The sequence below is a fragment of the Oncorhynchus keta genome, chromosome 13 (assembly GCF_023373465.1).
Source record: "Oncorhynchus keta strain PuntledgeMale-10-30-2019 chromosome 13, Oket_V2, whole genome shotgun sequence".
Lineage (NCBI taxonomy): Eukaryota > Metazoa > Chordata > Actinopteri > Salmoniformes > Salmonidae > Oncorhynchus > Oncorhynchus keta.
Genome location: NC_068433.1, coordinates 4,644,632 through 4,664,631, shown reverse-complemented (window position 1 = coordinate 4,664,631; position 20,000 = coordinate 4,644,632). Strand labels below are relative to the sequence as shown.

The 20,000-nt window shown below is 39.5% G+C and overlaps 1 protein-coding gene across 3 annotated transcripts in view; it reads right to left on the bottom strand.

Annotated features, from left to right (window-relative positions):
* Positions 1-6,520: 6,520 nt before the first annotated feature.
* The window catches only part of LOC118381745 (protein phosphatase 1 regulatory subunit 14B-like), a 48,326-nt gene continuing 34,846 nt past the window's right edge, over positions 6,521-20,000 (bottom strand). The window contains exons 2-4 of one of the 3 annotated variants that reach the window (XR_008062229.1): positions 10,337-10,453; positions 8,919-9,517; positions 6,521-8,881 (exon numbers count right to left, since the gene is read on the bottom strand). Coding sequence is in view for 1 of the 3 variants with exons in the window: in XM_052459126.1 (XP_052315086.1) it covers positions 9,449-9,517; positions 10,337-10,453 (186 nt within the window). In the remaining 2 variants the exon portion in view is untranslated. Of the gene's footprint in view, positions 9,518-10,336; positions 10,454-20,000 lie in introns of all 3 variants that reach the window. The other 2 variants (XR_008062230.1, XM_052459126.1) reach the window with 2 other exon arrangements.

Here is a 20,000-nt window from a genome sequence, read left to right as displayed (position 1 = left end):
GAGTTACAGGACAAAATAAAAACCCTTCAACCCAAAAAGGCCTGTGGTGTCGATGGTATCCTCAATGAAATTATCAAATATACAGCCAACAAATTCCAATTGGCTAAACTTAAACTCTTTAACATCATACTTAGCTCTGGCATCTTCCCCAATATTTGGAACCAAGGACTGATCACCCCAATCCACAAAAGTGGAGACAAATTTGACCCCAATAACTACCGTGGAATATGTGTCAACAGTAACCTTGGGAAAATCCTCTGCATTATTATTAACAGCAGACTCGTACATTTCCTCAATGAAAACAATGTACTGAGCAAATGTCAAATTGGCTTTTTACCAAATTACCGTACAACAGACCATGTATTCACCCTGCACACCCTAATTGACAACCAAACAAACCAAAACAAAGGCAAAGTCTTCTCATGCTTTGTTGATTTCAAAAAGCCTTCGACTCAATCTGGCATGAGGGTCTGCTATACAAACTGATGGAAAGTGGTGTTGGGGGTAAAACATACAACATTATAAAATCCATGTACACAAACAACAAGTGTGCGGTTAAAATGGGCAAAAACACACACATTTCTTCACACAGGGTCGTGGGGTTAGACAGGGATGCAGCTTAAGCCCCACCCTCTTCAACATATATATCAACGAATTGGCGCGGGCACTAGAAAAGTCTGCAGCACCCGGCCTCCCCTGCTAGAATCCGAAGTCAAATGTCTGCTGTTTGCTGATGATCTGGTGCTTCTGTCACCAACCAAGGAGGGCCTACAGCAGCACCTAGATCTTATGCACAGATTCTGTCAGACCTGGGCCCTCCTCAGTAAGACCAAAATAATGGTGTTCCAAAAAGGTCCCTCCTCCCCCTCCCTCCCTCCCTCCCTCCCTCCCTCCCTCCTCCCTCCCTCCCTCCCTCCCTCACTATATCACTCTCTCTTTCTCTATATCACTCTCTCTTTCTCTATATCACTCTCTCTCTCTCTCTCACTATATCACTCTCTCTTTCTCTATATCACTCTCTCTCTCTCTCTCACTATATCACTCTCTCTTTCTCTATATATAAAAAGGTCGAGTCACCAGGACCACAAATACAAATTCCATCTCGACACTGTTGCCCTAGAGCACACAAAAAACTATACATACCTTGGCCTAAACATCAGCGCCACAGGTAACTTCCACAAAGCTGTGAACGATCTGAGAGACAAGGCAAGAAGGGCATTCTATGCCATCAAAAGAAACATAAATTTCAACATACCAATTAGGATTTGGCTAAAAATACTTGAATCAGTCATAGAGCCCATTGCCCTTTATGGTTGTGAGGTCTGGGGTCCGCTCACCAACCAAGACTTCACAAAATGGGACAAACACCAAATTGAGACTCTGCACGCAGAATTCTGCAAAAATATCCTCCGTGTACAACGTAAAACACCAATAATGCATGCAGAGCAGAATTAGGCCGATACCCACTAATTATCAAAATCCAGAAAAGAGCCATTAAATTCTACAACCACCTAAATGGAAGCGATTCACAAACCTTCCATAACAAAGCCATCACCTACAGAGAGATTAACCTGGAGAAGAGCCCCCTAAGCAAGCTGGTCCTGGAGCTCAGTTCCCAAACACAAACAAACCCCACAGAGCCCCAGGACAGCAGCACGATAAGACCCAATCAAATCATGAGAAGACAAAGACAATTACTTGACACATTAGAAAGAATGAACAAAAAAACTGAGCAAACTAGAATGCTATTTGGCCCTAAACAGAGAGTACACAGTGACAGAATACCTGACCACTGTGACTGACCCAAAATTAAGGAAAGCTTTGACTGTGTACAGACTTAGTGAGCATAGCCTTGCTATTGAGAAAGGCCGCCGTTTTGTGCATTAAAGAAAGAGTGAAAAAAAATGAAAACTGGCTTCTTTCATCATGCAACTTACCTGAACTCTCCTCCTCCAAGTCGCTCTCCCTCTCCTCCGTGCTCTCATCCATGGTCTCCTCCTCCCCCTCTCCTCCCTCTCTCTCCCTCTTTTCCCCCATCTCTCCATTGGCTTCTGGTAGTTCACTGTCTCCCTCCATCTCTTCCTTTGGTTCATTGACTGAGGGCTGGGCTGGCATCACTGACAGAGAGAGAGAGAGACTTAGACCCAACCTAAACAGAGAGTACACAGTGTCACAATACCTGACCACTGTGATTGACCCAAACTTAAGGAAAGCTTTGACCATGTTCAGCCTCAGTGAGCATAGCCTTGCTATTGAGAAAGGCCGCCGTAGACAGACATGGCTCTCAAGAGAAGACAGGCTATGTGCTCACTGCCCACAAAATGAGGTGGAAACTGAGCTGCACTTCCTAACCTCCTGCCAAATGTATGACCATAGTAGAGACACATATTTCCCTCAGATTACACAGATCCACAAAGAATTAGAAAACAAACCCAATTTTGATAAACTCCCATATCTACTGTGTGAAATTCCACAGTGTGACATCACAGCAGCAAGATTTGTGACCTGTTGCCACGAGAAAAGGTCAACCAGTGAAGAACAAACACCATTGTAAATACAACCCATATTTATGCTTATTTATTTTCCCTTTGTACTTAAACTATTTGTACATTGTTACAACACTGTATAGAGACATAATATGACATCTGAAATATCTTTATTATTTTGGAACTTCTGTGAGTGTAATGTGTTTACTGTTCATTTTATTGTATATTTCACTTTTGTTTATTATCTATTTCACTTGCTTTGGTAATGTTAACATAGGTTCCCCATGTCAAGAGAGAGAGAAAGAGACAGAGAGAGAGACAGAGAGAGAGACAGAGAGAGAGAGGGGGGGAGAAAGAGAGAGACAGAGAGAGAGGGGGGGAAGAGAGAGACAGACAGAGAGAGGGGGGGAGAAAGAGAGAGACAGAGAGAGAGGGGGAGAGAGAAAGAGAGAGACAGAGAGAGGGGGGAGAAAGAGAGACAGACAGAGAGGGGGGAGAAAGAGAGAGACAGAGAGAGGGGGGAAGAGAGAGACAGACAGAGAGAGGGGGGAGAAAGAGATAGACAGAGGGGGGATAGAGAGACAGACAGAGAGAGGGGGGGAGAAAGAGAGAGACAGAGAGAGAGGGGGGAGAGAGAAAGAGAGAGCCAGAGAGAGGGGGAGAAAGAGAGAGAGAGAGAAACAAAATAATAACTAGGTACTACTACTATAACTAGGTACTACTACTATAACTAGGTACTACTACTCTAACTAGGTTACTATGTTGTTAACCACTATAACATATTTATAGCCTAAATAATGTAGAAATATAGTAGCTTAGTATTTAGCAGCCTATTTATATTATAACATAACGTATTCATCTAGGCCCATAAATAATAATTACACCCTAAAATAAATAAATAATAATTACACCCTAAAATAAATAAATAATAATTACACCCTAAAATAAATAAATAATAATTACACCCTAAAATAAAGAAATAATAATTACACCCTAAAATAAATAAATAATAATTACACCCTAAAATAAATAAATAATAATTACACACTAAAATAAAGAATTCAGTGGACAACAAAATCACTCATAACAAAGAGTATTCCAATCAAGATCAACGTCTTCTCGGACTTTTTGCATAGAAATATAGAAATACAAAAACAGCAACAATAGGCTCGACGTGGACCGGTGGCGCAGGGGTCAGTGAAACGACTACACTACACGTTGTGGTCCTTCCACCTCGAGATCTCCCATAGGACTTCACCGATGTCGTCTAACCGGAGAACATACCGCAGGAAAAGACGGTAGTTGTTACATTGTCTAACGGAGTGTCATCAACACGCATATGAAGTGAAGTTAGATTGTAGCCCAAAATGTTTCCGAGACATTCACAGCAATGGTACAACGTGCCATTCAAATATGACATGGTATTGACGGGGTTATAGTGGCTTGTTTCAGACGCTGATTTATAGGATGTATTATGAGAAGAGACGGAGGGATGACCGTCGGATGATCAACTAGACTGCAAACCCAATAATAAAGGATAGCTAAATGTGGGGAATGCAGTTTAAAAACTAGAATATCCTACTTACCGTTGATGGTTTGTACGTGAGCTATACTCTAATACTGTAAATGACACTTCTATTATTACAATATTCAAACTAGGCTACTTCCTTTTAGCTGTAGTACAGTTCTACTGACACTTGCCGGTGTAACAAGTATAATTTTAAACCGTCCCCTCGCCCCATAACCGGGCGCGAACCAGGGACCTTCTGCACACATCAACAACAGTCACCCACGAAGCATCGTTACCCATCGCTCCACAAAAGCCGCGGCTCTTGCAGAGCAAAGGGGGAACCACTACTTCAAGGTCTCAGAGCAAGTGACGTAACCGATTGAAACGCTATTTAGCGCGCACCGGTAACTATAAGCTATCCGTTTCACGTCCGTTACACCGGATCCTACAATTCTACTGTCTAGCCAATCAACGCAGAGTTTTAATACATGCCTAGCCAATAGAAACCGTCCTGTGAGATATTACTGTACTGACCTAACCAATCAGTGGCCAACAGCCCCTCGGTTCATAATACTGGTTTATTTGAGCAGCGGATATTCAACTACTGGGGAGTTCTATTCGTCTGAACCCCGGTGCACCGGTCTATGGCCTGTGACGTGACCAGGGAAACGCGGTGAGGGAGGAGCCCCGTCCAAATGGAACAGTAATCTGCGCCATTCGAGTCACGTTGTCAACAAGGCAGCAGAGTGAATCGCCCGGAAACATACACCTCTTTTCCTTCAAATAAAATGTCCACATTTTTAAACCGGTTGTCATTGAGAAGGCAGATAAAATAGTTTTTTTTTATCAAAAGCGATCACTTTCGCATGTGATATAATCCTACTAATTCGTCCACGTGCTTTATCCTAGTCTGGGCTGTTGCTTTATTTTCGAGCTGAATTCACCGTGGGCTTCGAACGGAGGCACCTGATGCACGCAGCTCGATTCCAAAACGAAACGAGTACAATCACTTTTCACCCCAAATAAACTCCTCCTTACCGGGATAACCCAGGCCAGATAATATAATCCCCTAAACGTCACTTTAAACGTCAACTCATTTGCTTTCGAGGATTTGTGTATATTTATGCATATACATGATAACAAATAGGATATGGTTATAAATATAGATGTGAAATTATTATTGTATTTTTTATTTTTTTTTATCTGAAGATTTGACCTCGATGCGATCGAGAGAGCTGAGGGGGAGGATCCCGCTATTGGCTGATTCCATTCGATTCTTCTGTATTGACATTTGCAGCGGAATTTGTCATAGGAAAAACCAAGCTATTTTGGGATACAAATACACACAGTCTTGTACAATTAACTTTGTGGGGACACACAATTCAGTCCCATTAAAAATCCTATTTTCCTAAACCTTACCCTAAAACTAACCCTAGCTCCTAACCCTAATCCTTACCACAACACTGTTTCTAACCTTAACCCTAAAGCCCCTAGAAAGAAAAAAATAGCATTTGACCTTGAGGGGAAAAAATGTCCACAGTTGGTCCAATTTATTAGTTTTTTTCCTATGGGGAAAATGAATGGCGTTTTTTTGCGTGTGGTTTTAGGACAAACGTCGAAAATAAGGTCTGTGGTAAACAGGTTGAGGAGATCTGATAGATTTTGTCAGCTAAAGTCACTTTTTATCAATTTTGAAGAATTTATGTAAATGTTTAAAAAAAGCACATAAAGGCGTCATAATTCATACAGTTCATGTTAACTGACTGCTATTATTTTATAGAACCGAACGTATATAATAATAGCAGTCTCCGTATCCTGTGTTAAAACCTCAGACCTTTATTTTCAGTGTTTGTTCCGAAACGCTATTCTTTCCCCATATGGATGACGAAACGAACTCATTTTCCGGGTTTTAGGACTTCACAGATAGAACAACGAGCCAGATATTTCACCAGATGTATAAACGTGAAGCATCCGGTTGGCGTTTTCCACTCACTATCAAATATGGTGATGAGAGGAAGCCCAGTGGCCGACACTGGGAGAAGATGGATTTTGATGAAGTTCTGATAATTTTCTCATTGATAAAACATTTGATGTCCATATAGTTTACAAAACTAGAATCTTTAATAAACATAGTGGACTGCGTTTTGTAGACTGTATCACCAACGTAGTTTTTTTTAATGTGTTGTTTAGAAGGAGTGTCATGCGAAATTAGTTCTTGCGCATTCGCACTTTACATAGCAGGAGTTCACTAACGGAAATATGCAGATGACCTCTAGGCTCCGCCCTCCTCCTTCCTCGTTCTGCCCACTGATTCATTTCCTGCCATTGGAAAAAGGCTGTAGTCTATCTTGGGTTTAGTTATGAAGTCTTTGTTGGCGCGCTCTATTTACGATATAATTATACCACAGATGCCCTGCAGGTGGCGACAAAACCATTTCCAATGTCAGTGATACATGTTACGTTACCAATGACACACACACACACACACACACACACACACACACACACACACACACACACACAATTCGTTTCAACATATTTTTATTAAAGTTGCATAAAAGTGTAACAAAATTGGTAAATAACAAGACCCTGTTGATATTGCTACATTTTTGTCTTTCAGTTTGTTCATCTTTTCCTCCAGAAACACATCACTTCTAAAACAGCATTTATTTTAATCAATAAAATATCTTTTTTTTTTTTGTATTTTTTTGCAGGTTTTTTTTGCAAGTTGTCATACAGTAAAATAAGTCCGACACACCCAACAAACAGTCTATCAGGGCTACGTCTCCAATAGCTTCTTTATTCCCCTACACACTGCACTACGTTAGACCACAGACTTATGGGTAAGTAAGTCGCCATGTCAGAGTCAGAACATATGAGCCTGTTTCATGTCCTGTGAGGCGGATGTACAAGTACACCCTGGAAAGGACGGCAGTCTTATCACAGGGCCCACATAGTGCTCTGGTCTAAAGTAGTTCACTATATAGGGAATAGGATGCCATTTGGGACACACACACGCTTAATAATAATAATAACAATAATAATAAACACAGTAAAAATTGACCTAGAATAGATATGTGCATCTCAAGAATGCAGTGTAGAGATATAAATGACCTCTAGGTGACCTCTACATGACCTATTTTCTAAACAACAATAGGATCTCCTTTTTAACAAGAGGAGAAACATTAACAACAACAAACACATTGTTCCATTAAAAATTAAAGTCTCGTTCTATTTGGTTTGTAACATAAATAAAGGCCAAAAAGGCAACGTCGGCTTTTTATTCGATCTGGAAAAAAAACCTTAAAACGCCGTGATAGAAATGTCAAGGTCATTTCCGACTTGACTCGACATATACAGGTTTTACCGGTGAATGAGGTCTCCACGGAAACGTCACCTTTCAGACACGCCGTAAAGCTGCACTTCCACGATGCGGATTGAATAGAGCCCTAATTAAAATAAAATCAAATATTTTTAAAAAGAGAGATGGAGGAAGGGAAGGTGTCATCGGTGTAGATGATTGTTGGAAGTAGAACGGAAGGAGAGAGAAGAAGGAAGGAGAGAGAAGAAGGAAGGAGAGAGAAGAAGGAAGGAGAGAGAAGAAGGAAGGAGAGAGAAGAAGGAAGGAGTGAGGGCCAAATAGAGAGATGTGTGTGTGTGTGAGGACAGATAAGAGAGCTGATAAGCAACACTGAGGCCTTGTGAGCCAGGAAGGGTAAGACCTCTGATTCTCTCTCTCCATGTCGCTCAATTTATCTCTCGATGATTAGGTTTTTCACCCCCCCCCTTCCCATGTGTGTGTGTGTGTGTGTGTGTGTGTGTGTGTGTGTGTGTGTGTTGGAGAGAGAGCCACTATTAACATGTGAGCATGAAGGAGCAGCAGCTGTGGTCTGTGACTGTGTTACTGCTGTTTCCTGTGTGTGTGTGTGTGTGTGTGTGTGTGTGTGTGTGTGTGTGTGTGTGTGTGTGTGTGTGTGTGTGTGTGTGTGTGTGTGTGTGTGTGTGTGAGAGAGAGCCACTATTAACATGTGAGCATGAAGGAGCAGCAGCTGTGGTCTGTGACTGTGTTACTGCTGTTTCCTGTGTGTGTGTGTGTGTGTGTGTGTGTGTGTGTGTGTGTGTGTGTGTTGCTATTTGGATAAAAGCATCCAGACAGCCATAGTTTTCCAACTACAGTGCCCCCCCCCTCACTTTGCTTGCCCTGCCTTCACTCCCTCCTCCCATCTCACCCCTCATTGGTTTACTGCTCTACTGAAAACTCTCCTCACTGAAAATAGCCCTTAGACTGCACACTATGTGAGAGAAAATAAACTGTTTTAGAGAAGAAGAAGAAGAAGAAGAAGACAGAGAAATATAGAGCTAGAAAGAAACAAGGCCACTTTGTTCAAGTCCCCCGGTGTGTGTGTGTGTGTGTGTGTGTGTGTGTGTGTGTGTGTGTGTGTGTGTTCCAGACCACACACACGTTAAACACACACGGAGCTGCGTATAGGGCAGCAGGTATCCTATTGGTTAAGAGCATTGGACCAATAACAGAAAGGCTGTTGGTTTGTATCCCCGATCCGACTAGGTGAAAAAAAATCTGCCGATGTGCCCTTGAGCAAGGCACTTAAACCCTAATCGCTCCTATAAGTCGCTCTGGATAAGAGCATCGGATAAATGACTGACATTTAAATGTATTATACACAGGAGTCAGTCCTAAAACTTGAAAGGTTACGTCCCAAAATGGCTCCTAATCACCTAGTCCACAACCAGAGCCAAAATGGCTCCCTATCACCTAGTCCCCAACCAGAGCCAAAATGGCTCCCTATCAACTAGTCCACAACCAGAGCCAAAATGGCTCCCAATCACCTAGTCCACAACCAGAGCCAAAATGGCTCCCAATCACCTAGTCCACAACCAGAGCCAAAATGGCTCCCAATCACCTAGTCCACAACCAGAGCCAAAATGGCTCCCTATCACCTAGTCCACAACCAGAGCCAAAATGGCTCCCTATCACCTAGTCCACAACCAGAGCCCTGGTTAGAAGTAGTGGACTACAAAAGATAAGTTACCATTTGGGACTAAAACTCACCACTACTAAACGTACAGCCACATTATAGTATGCTCTGTTCACTGGCATCACATTAACATGAGAAATAGCACAGATCCATTGATCATTTAACAACTATACAAACCCCTTTTAAAAAAAACTAAAAATAAGATTCAACTAAATAAAACATTAAAATAAAACCACAGGATAGGACATCATGAGCCCTGCTTAGATCTGATTGGCTGCTTCAATCTTCTCTCCTCCTCTTCCACCCTCTATTCTCTTTATCTTCGTCCCTCTACTCCACTCTCTTCTCCTCCTCCTCCCGCCATCTCTGAGGAGGCAATGCTCCTATTTCTTCAGTTGGGTGAGGTTGAGGGTGGGGGAAGGCCATTTGGGCTGAAGGAGGAGAAAGGGGTGAGGTTATTTCTTCTGGGGGGTGGTGAGTTTCTGCATGCCACGAATCTTATCCAGCAGATCAGACACAAAGTCCTACAGGGAGAGAAGAGGGACAAAACACACCGTTAGAAACAACCACCTACAGGGAGAGAAGAGGGTCAAAACACACCGTTAGAAACAATTGTCTCTAGGGCAGGGCTCTCCAACCCTGTTCCTGGAGAGAGACCCTCCTGGAGAGAGACCCTCCTGGAGGTTTTAACTCCAACCCTATTCCTGGAGAGAGACCCTCCTGTAGGTTTTAACTCCAACCCTGTTCCTGGAGAGAGACCCTCCTGTAGGTTTTAACTCCAACCCTGTTCCTGGAGAGAGACCCTCCTGTAGGTTTTAACTCCAACCCTGTTCCTGGAGAGATACCCTCCTGTAGGTTTTAACTCCAACCCTGTTCCTGGAGAGAGACCCTCCTGGAGGTTTTAACTCCAACCCTGTTCCTGGAGAGAGACCCTCCTGTAGGTTTTAACTCCAACCCTGTTCCTGGAGAGATACCCTCCTGTAGGTTTTAACTCCAACCCTGTTCCTGGAGAGAGACCCTCCTGGAGGTTTTAACTCCAACCCTGTTCCTGGAGAGAGACCCTCCTGTAGGTTTTAACTCCAACCACAGTTGTAACTAACTTGATTCATTTTATAAACCAGGTAAATATTAGAATCAGCTCAAGGACAAGTGTCTAGGGGATAGGTGCTAGGGGTTGTGTGTGGCCCTGGCTAAGGTAGGGAGAATGTTTTGTTGATTAGGATCCCCATTAGCTAGGGAGCAGCTACTCTTCCTGGGGTTCAAAACCCTAAAATACATAACCCCCCCCCCCCCAGTTCAACAGCAGCATGAGGAATATATTATTGCAGAAAGGCCTGACGTACCTCAGTAGGTTTGTAACAGTCTATCAGCAGATCTTTAACTCTGGCTCCTCGGTCGTCATCGCTAGGCATGTCCAGCAGCTCATCCACATCTATCTCCAACTCTGGTATGGCCTCTTCCTGAAATAATAGAGGAGAGAAGAGGAGAGAGGGATGAGTAACCAGTGAAATGGAAGTAGATCTGCGAGTCGACAAGAGGATTCAGGAGGTGCATAAGATGGTACCCCCCCCCGTTGTACTTACAACAAATGCCTTGTTGGCTAAGTGGGTTGTTGTATTGTACATTGGTCTGCATTACTCTTAGGTCGTGACGTCAATCGCAGAGTAGACATGATCCCAATTCGGTTTCCAAGACGGCAGCGTTTTACAAAAAGCCACACAACAAAGGTTGATTTGTGCTGATTTATTGTCACATTGAAACACATTGAACCAGATTGAACCATATTGAACAACATTGCACCATATTGAGCCATATTGAACCATATTGAACAACATTGCACCATATTGAGCCATATTGAACCATATTGAGTCATATTGAGTCATATTGAGCCATATTGAGTCACATTGCGTCATATTGAACCATATTGAGCCATATTGAGCCATATTGAACCATATTGAGCCATATTGAGTCACATTGAGCCATATTGAACCATATTGAGCCATATTGCGCCATATTGAGCCATATTGAGCCATATTGAACCATATTGAGTCACATTGAGCCATATTGAACCATATTGAGTCATATTGAACCATATTGAGTCATATTGAGCCATATTGAGCCATATTGAACCATATTGAACCATATTGAGCCATATTGAACCATATTGGGTCACATTGAGCCATATTGAACCATATTGAGCCATATTGAGCCATATTGAGCCATATTGAACCATATTGAGCACCGTAGTTTAATAAATTTTAAAAACAATAACGTCATATTTGAATTCCTCCATCTTTATGCACCGTAGCCATTCTTCAATGTTATTTCAATGTTATTTCAGCCATCCTATATCAGCAACAACCAACAAAATGTTTCTTTTAAATACCAGACTCTGTTTTTTAGACACAATGTTGCTGTTTAAAGTGACTACTAAGTTAATTATTATGTAATAAATTAAACATTAAGTTTAAAAAGTCCACAGATCTTTTCCTAGAACGACATCAGAGGTCATGTGATATATATATATATAAAAGAGGCCATGTCCAGAAGAAGCTGTAAGGGACCAGGCTGTCATTTGAGACACTTACCGACACATTCTTAGTGTCTAGCCGTCATTGAGTTGGTCCCTAGGCTAACTTTAAATAGCCCATTGTCATTGGGTTGGCCCCTAGGCTAACTTTAAATAGCCCATTGTCATTGGGTTGGCCCCTAGGCTAACTTTAAATAGCCCATTGTCATTGGGTTGGCCCCTAGGCTAACTTTAAATAGCCCATTAAGTAGTGTAGCCGTCATTGGGTTGGTCCCTAGGCTAACTTTAAATAGCCCATTAAGTAGTGTAGCCGTCATTGGGTTGGCCCCTAGGCTAACTTTAAATAGCCCATTAAGTAGTGTAGCCGTCATTGGGTTGGCCCCTAGGCTAACTTTAAATAGCCCATTAAGTAGTGTAGTTGTCATTGGGTTGGCCCCTAGGCTAACTTTAAATAGCCCATTAAGTAGTGTAGTTGTCATTGGGTTGGCCCCTAGGCTAACTTTAAATAGCCCATTAAGTAGTGTAGCCGTCATTGGGTTGGTCCCTAGGCTAACTTTAAATAGCCCATTAAGTAGTGTAGCCGTCATTGGGTTGGCCCCTAGGCTAACTTTAAATAGCCCATTAAGTAGTGTAGCCGTCATTGGCTTGGCCCCTAGGCTAACTTTAAATAGCCCATTAACTAGTGTAGCCGTCATTGGGTTGGCCCCTAGGCTAACTTTAAATAGCCCATTAAGTAGTGTAGCCGTCATTGGGTTGGCCCCTAGGCTAACTTTAAATAGCCCATTAAGTAGTGTAGCCGTCATTGGGTTGGCCCCTAGGCTAACTTTAAATAGCCCATTAAGTAGTGTAGTTGTCATTGGGTTGGCTCCTAGGCTAACTTTAAATAGCCCATTAAGTAGTGTAGTTGTCATTGGGTTGGCCCCTAGGCTAACTTTAAATAGGCCATTAAGTAGTGTAGTTGTCATTGGGTTGGCCCCTAGGCTAACTTTAAATAGGCCATTAAGTAGTGTAGTTGTCATTGGGTTGGCCCCTAGGCTAACTTTAAATAGCCCATTAAGTAGTGTAGTTGTCATTGGGTTGGCCCCTAGGCTAACTTTAAATAGCCCATTAAGTAGTGTAGTTGTCATTGGGTTGGCCCCTAGGCTAACTTTAAATAGCCCATTAAGTAGTGTAGTTGTCATTGGGTTGGCCCCTAGGCTAACTTTAAATAGCCCATTAAGTAGTGTAGCCGTCATTGAGTTGGCCCCTAGGCTAACTTTAAATAGCCCATTAAGTAGTGTAGTTGTCATTGGGTTGGCCCCTAGGCTAACTTTAAATAGCCCATTAAGTAGTGTAGTTGTCATTGGGTTGGGCCCTAGGCTAACTTTAAATAGCCCATTAAGAAGTGTAGTTGTCATTGGGATGGCCCCTAGTTTAACTTTAAATAGCCCATTAGAAGCTGTAGAAGCTTCTGATAGGCTAATTGACATCATTTGAGTCAATTGGAGGTGTACCTGTGGATATATTTCAAGGCCTACCATCAAACTCAGTGCCTCTTTGCTTGACATCATGGGAAAATCAAAAGAAATCAGCAAAGACCTCAGAAAAGACATTGTAGGCCCCCACAAGTCTGGTTCATCCTTGGGAGCAATTTCCAAATGCCTGAAGGTACCATGTTCATCTGTACAAACAATAGTACGCAAGGACAAACACAATGGGACCACAGAGCAGTCATACCGCTCAGGAAGGAGAAGTGCGAAAAGTGCAAATCAATCCCAGAACAACAGCAAATGAACTTGTGAAGATGCTGGAGGAAACCAGTACAAAAGTATCTATATCCACAGTAAAACGAGTCCTATATCGACATAACCTGAAAGGCCGCTCAGCGAGGAAGAAGCCACTGCTCCAAAACTGGCATAAAAAAGCCAGGCTACGGTTTGCAACTGCACATGGGGACAAAGATTGTACTTTTTGGAGAAATGTCCTCTGGTCTGATGAAACAAAAATATAACTGTTTGGCCATAATGACCATCATAATGACCATGTTTGGAGGAAAAAGGGGGAGGCTTGCAAGCTGAAGAACACCATCCCAACCGTGAAGCACGGGGGTGGCAGCATCATGTTGTGGGGGTGCTTTGCTGCAGGAGGGACTGGTGCACTTCACAAAATAGATTGCTTCATGAAGGAATGGGTCTTCCAAATGGACAATGACCCCAAGCATACTTCCAAAGATGTGGCAAAATGGCTTAAGGACAACAAAGTCAAGCTATTGGAGTGGCCATCACAAAGCCCTGACCTCAATCCCATAGAAAATTTGTGGGTAGAACTGAAAAAGCGTTTGCGAGCAACGAGGCCTACAGACCTGACTCAGTTACATCAGCTCTGTCAGGAGGAATGGGCCAAAATGCACCCAACTTATTGTGGGAAGCTTGTGGAAGGCTACCCAAAACATTTGATCCAAGTTAAACAATTTAAAGGCAATGCTACCAAATACTAATTGAGTGTGTGTAAACTTCTGAAACACTGGGAATGTGATGAAAGAAATAAAAGCTGAAATAAATCATTCTCTCTACTTTTATTCTGACATTTCACATTCTTAAAATAAAGTGGTGATCCCAACTGACCTAAAACAGGGAATTTTTACATGGATTAAATGTCAAGAATTGTGAAAAACTGAGTTTAAATGTATCCCTGTGATAAAAAATTATATGAATGATAATAATGATAATCATTATGATCATTATTATCATAATAACGATGATAAAATTAATGATAATGAAAATAATATTAATAATTATGATAATAATATGAATGATAGTGATGATACTAATAATACTAATATGAAGAATAATAATAATGTTAATAATATTATTAATGATAATGATGGTAATAATACAAATAATGATAATAATAATAATAATGACAACTTTATTGCAAAATACATGGTTCAATTTACTAAAACAACTGAAAACAACTATTAGGAAATCTGACAGAGATCTCAGTCTTGAGCTCTCCTCCCGTGATGTCATCAGTGCTGCTTGACAACCCTTTGGTTGCTAAAGGTTTCACTCTGAATATTCTGTGAGTTCTAAGTATGCTAAATGTTTCACTCTGAATGTTCCGTGAGTTCTAAGTATGCTAAAGGTTTCACTCTGAATATTCTGTAAGTTCTAAGTATGCTAAAGGTTTCACTCTGAATGTTCCGTGAGTTCTAAGTATGCTAAAGGTTTCACTCTGAATATTCTGTGAGTTCTAAGTATGCTAAAGGTTTCACTCTGAATGTTCCGTGAGTTCTAAGTATGCTAAAGGTTTCACTCTGAATATTCTAAGTATGCTAAAGGTTTCACTCTGAATGTTCCGTGAGTTCTAAGTATGCTAAATGTTTCACTCTGAATGTTCCGTGAGTTCTAAGTATGCTAAATGTTTCACTCTGAATGTTCCGTGAGTTCTAAGTATGCTAAATGTTTCACTCTGAATGTTCCGTGAGTTCTAAGTATGCTAAATGTTTCACTCGGAATATTCCGTGAGTTCTAAGTATGCAAGTCATTCTGGGGTAGTGTACGCCCTCTACTGGGGCAAAACAATGACTTACTTTCCACAGTAAGTAATAGTTGTAACCTAACGAGTTCATTTTAAAAGTACCGTTCCCTAACACAGGTGACAGCTGACGCATCTCCTCTCCTTCAGTGTCCAACTACATGTACCTGCGTTGACAGACATGTCATTTTATATGCTGAACAACTCCAGGTAATATACGTAGCCTTTGTCAAACTGAGCACTGAGCTCAGCTTCGCATGCTGACCAATGAGAAGTAGACGACCTGTTCCTGATCACCTTCATCATTCAAAATATTAAAATGGCAACACGTGATATTAGGCTTTATTAGTTGAGTGACAACCGATGTGATTTGCTAGGTAATTATTATCTATGGGATGTTGAACATGGTGTTTTACCAGAATAAAAGTAAGCTAGTGGCTAAACCTGCTGAACAGGTTTACTATAGATTATTATAGATTACTATAGATTACTATAGATTATTATAGATTACTATAGATTATTATAGATTACTATAGATTACTGTAGATTACTATATATTATTATAGATTACTGTAGATTATTATAGATTATTATAGATTACTATAGATTATTATAGATTACTATAGATTACTATAGATTATTATAGATTACTATAGATTACTATAGATTATTATAGATTACTATAGATTACAATAGATTATTATAGATTACTATAGATTACTATATATTATTATAGATTACTATAGATTACTGTAGATTATTATAGATTACTATAGATTATTATAGATTACTATAGATTTCTATAGATTACTATAGATTATTATAGATTACTGTAGATTACTATAGATTACTATAGATTACTGTAGATTACTATAGATTACTATAGATTATTATAGATTACTATAGATTACTATAGATTATTATAGATTACTATAGATTATTATAGATTACTGTAGATTATTATAGATTACTATAGATTACTAAAGATTATTATAGATTACTATAGATTCTTATAGATTACTATAGATTATTATAGATTACTATAGATTCTTATAGATTACTATAGATTATTATAGATTACTATAGATTTCTATAGATTACTATAGATTATTATAGATTACTATAGATTACTGTAGATTACTATAGATTACTATAGATTACTGTAGATTACTATAGATTACTATAGATTATTATAGATTACTATAGATTACTATAGATTACTATAGATTATTATAGATTACTATAGATTATTATAGATTACTGTAGATTATTATAGATTACTATAGATTACTAAAGATTATTATAGATTACTATAGATTCTTATAGATTACTATAGATTACTGTAGATTATTATAGATTACTGTAGATTATTATAGATTATTATAGATTACTATAGATTATTATAGATTATTGAAGATTACTGTAGATTATTATAGATTACTATAGATTATTATAGGTTACTATAGATTATTATAGATTACTATAGATTACTGTAGATTATTATAGATTACTGTAGATTATTATAGATTACTATAGATTACTATAGATTATTATAGATTACTATAGATTACTATAGATTCTTATAGATTACTATAGATTCTTATAGATTATTATAGATTACTACAGATTATTATAGATTACTATAGATTACTATAGATTATTATAGATTACTATAGATTATTATAGATTACTATAGATTACTGTAGATTATTATAGATTACTATAGATTACTATAGATTACTATAGATTACTATAGATTACTGTAGATTACTATAGATTACTGTAGATTACTATAGATTATTATAGATTACTGTAGATTATTATAGATTACTATAGATTATTATAGATTACTATATATTATTATAGATTACTATAGATTACTATATATTATTATAGATTACTATAGGTTATTATAGATTACTGTAGATTATTATAGATTATTGTAGATTACTGTAGATTATTATAGATTACTATAGATTATTATAGATTACTATAGATTATTATAGATTACTATAGATTACTATAGATTAATATAGATTACTATAGATTATTGTAGATTACTGTAGATTATTATAGATTACTATAGATTACTATAGATTATTATAGATTTCATTTAGATTGTTCACCATCAGCAGTAGTTTTGGTAGTTTTGCTTTAAACAACTCAGTGTTTATGGTTATATTTTTTAGATATACAGGGTCAAATTAATACTTCCATAACGAGGACACCTCGCCGTTTGCGCCATAAATATACAGGTATCAGCCCTAGTATAGACACCATAAATATACAGGTATCAGTCCTAGTATAGACACCATAAAGATGCAGGTACCAGCCCTAGTATAGACACCATAAATATACAGGTATCAGCCCTACTATAGACACCATAAATATACAGGTATCAGTCCTAGTATAGACACCATAAAGATGCAGGTACCAGCCCTAGTATAGACACCATAAATATACAGGTATCAGCCCTACTATAGACACCATAAATATACAGGTATCAGCCCTAGTATAGACACCATAAATATACAGGTATCAGCCCTAGTATAGACACCATAAATATACAGGTATAGGCCCTAGTATAGACACCATAAATATACAGGTATCAGCCCTACTATAGACACCATAAATATACAGGTATCAGTCCTACTATAGACACCATAAATATACAGGTATCAGCCCTACTATAGACACCATAAATATACAGGTATAAGTCCTACTATAGACACCATAAATATACAGGTATCAGCCCTACTATAGACACCATAAATATACAGGTATCAGTCCTACTATAGACACCATAAATATACAGGTATCAGCCCTAGTATAGGCACCATAAATATACAGGTATCATCCCTACTATAGACACCATAAATATACAGGTATCAGCCCTAGTATAGACACCATAAATATACAGGTATCAGCCCTACTATAGACACCATAAAGATACAGGTACAATAAAGATACAGACACCATAAAGATACAGGCACCATAAAGATACAGGCACCAGCCCTAGTATAGACACCATAAAGATGCAGGTACCAGCCCTAGTATAGACACCATAAAGACACAGGTATCAGTCCTTGTATAGACAACATAAAGACACAGGCACCATAAATATACAGGTATCAGCCCTAGTATAGACACCATAAATATACAGGTATCAGTCCTAGTATAGACACCATAAAGACACAGGTATCAGTCCTTGTATAGACAACATAAAGACACAGGCACCATAAATATACAGGTATCAGCCCTAGTATAGACACCATAAATATACAGGTATCAGTCCTACTATAGACACCATAAATATACAGGTATCAGTCCTACTATAGACACCATAAATATACAGGTACCAGTCCTAGTATAGACACCATAAAGATACAGGTATAATCCCTAGTATAGACACCATAAAGATACAGGTACCATCCCTAGTATAGACACCATAAAGATACAGGTATAATCCCTAGTATAGACACCATAAAGATACAGGTATAATCCCTAGTATAGACACCATAAAGATACAGGTACCATCCCTAGTATAGACACCATAAAGATACAGGTATAATCCCTAGTATAGACACCATAAAGATACAGGTACCATCCCTAGTATAGACACCATAAAGATACAGGTATCAGCCCTACTATAGACACCATAAAGATACAGGTATCAGCCCTAGTATAGACACCATAAAGATACAGGTATAATCCCTAGTATAGACACCATAAAGATACAGGTATAATCCCTAGTATAGACACCATAAAGATACAGGTACCAGTCCTTGTATAGACACCATAAAGATACAGGTATAATCCCTAGTATAGACACCATAAAGATACAGGTATAATCCCTAGTATAGACACCATAAAGATACAGGTATCAGTCCTACTATAGACACCATAAATATACAGGTACCAGTCCTAGTATAGACACCATAAAGATACAGGTATCAGCCCTACTATAGACACCATAAAGATACAGGTACCAGTCCTAGTATAGACACCCTAGTATTAGTACATTGGTCATAGCTAAAACTCAGTATTATTTGGTTTGGGAACATTGATGTACAGTGATATTTAAAACTTGTCTCTGATGTTTTTTTTTACGCAGATTTAATTCAGGATTGAGACTAGATAGGAACCTCTTGGAAAGTTATTCTGGCTTTGGCATTATGAAAAATAAAACTATCCCAGGGTTTTCAGAAGACTGAGGAGGGTTCTCTCTCTCTCTCTCTCTCTCTCTCTCTCTCTCTCTCTCTCTCTCTCTCTCTCTCTCTCTCTCTCTCTCTCTCTCTCTCTCTCTCTCTCTCTCTCTCTCTCTCTCTCTCTCTCTCTCTCTCTCTCTCTCATCATCATCATCATCCTCCTCCCCCTCGATTAGGGCTGCCCAAGCCGGCTGTCACCGCACCTGTTTACTGATCACACACACGCGCACACACACGCGCACACACACGCGCACACACACGCGCACACACACGCGCACACACACGCGCACACACACGCGCGACTTTTAAATTGAGTAAACACTTTAAGCTGGTGTGAGAAGGGGAACGTGTGTGTGTTTTGTGTGTCTCTGTGTGTGTTTGTGTGTCTCTGTGTGTGTTTGTGTGTCTCTGTGTGTGTTTGTGTGTCTCTGTGTGTGTTTGTGTGTCTGTGTGTGTTTGTGTGTCTGTGTGTGTTTGTGTGTCTGTGTGTGTTTGTGTGTCTCTGTGTGTGTTTGTGTGTCTCTGTGTGTGTTTGTGTGTCTCTGTGTGTGTTTGTGTGTCTCTGTGTGTGTTTGTGTGTCTGTGTGTGTGTTTGTGTGTGTCTGTGTGTGTCTCTGTGTGTGTTTGTGTGTCTCTGTGTGTGTTTGTGTGTCTCTGTGTGTGTTTGTGTGTCTGTGTGTGTCTCTGTGTGTGTTTGTGTGTCTGTGTGTGTTTGTGTGTCTGTGTGTGTTTGTGTGTCTCTGTGTGTGTTTG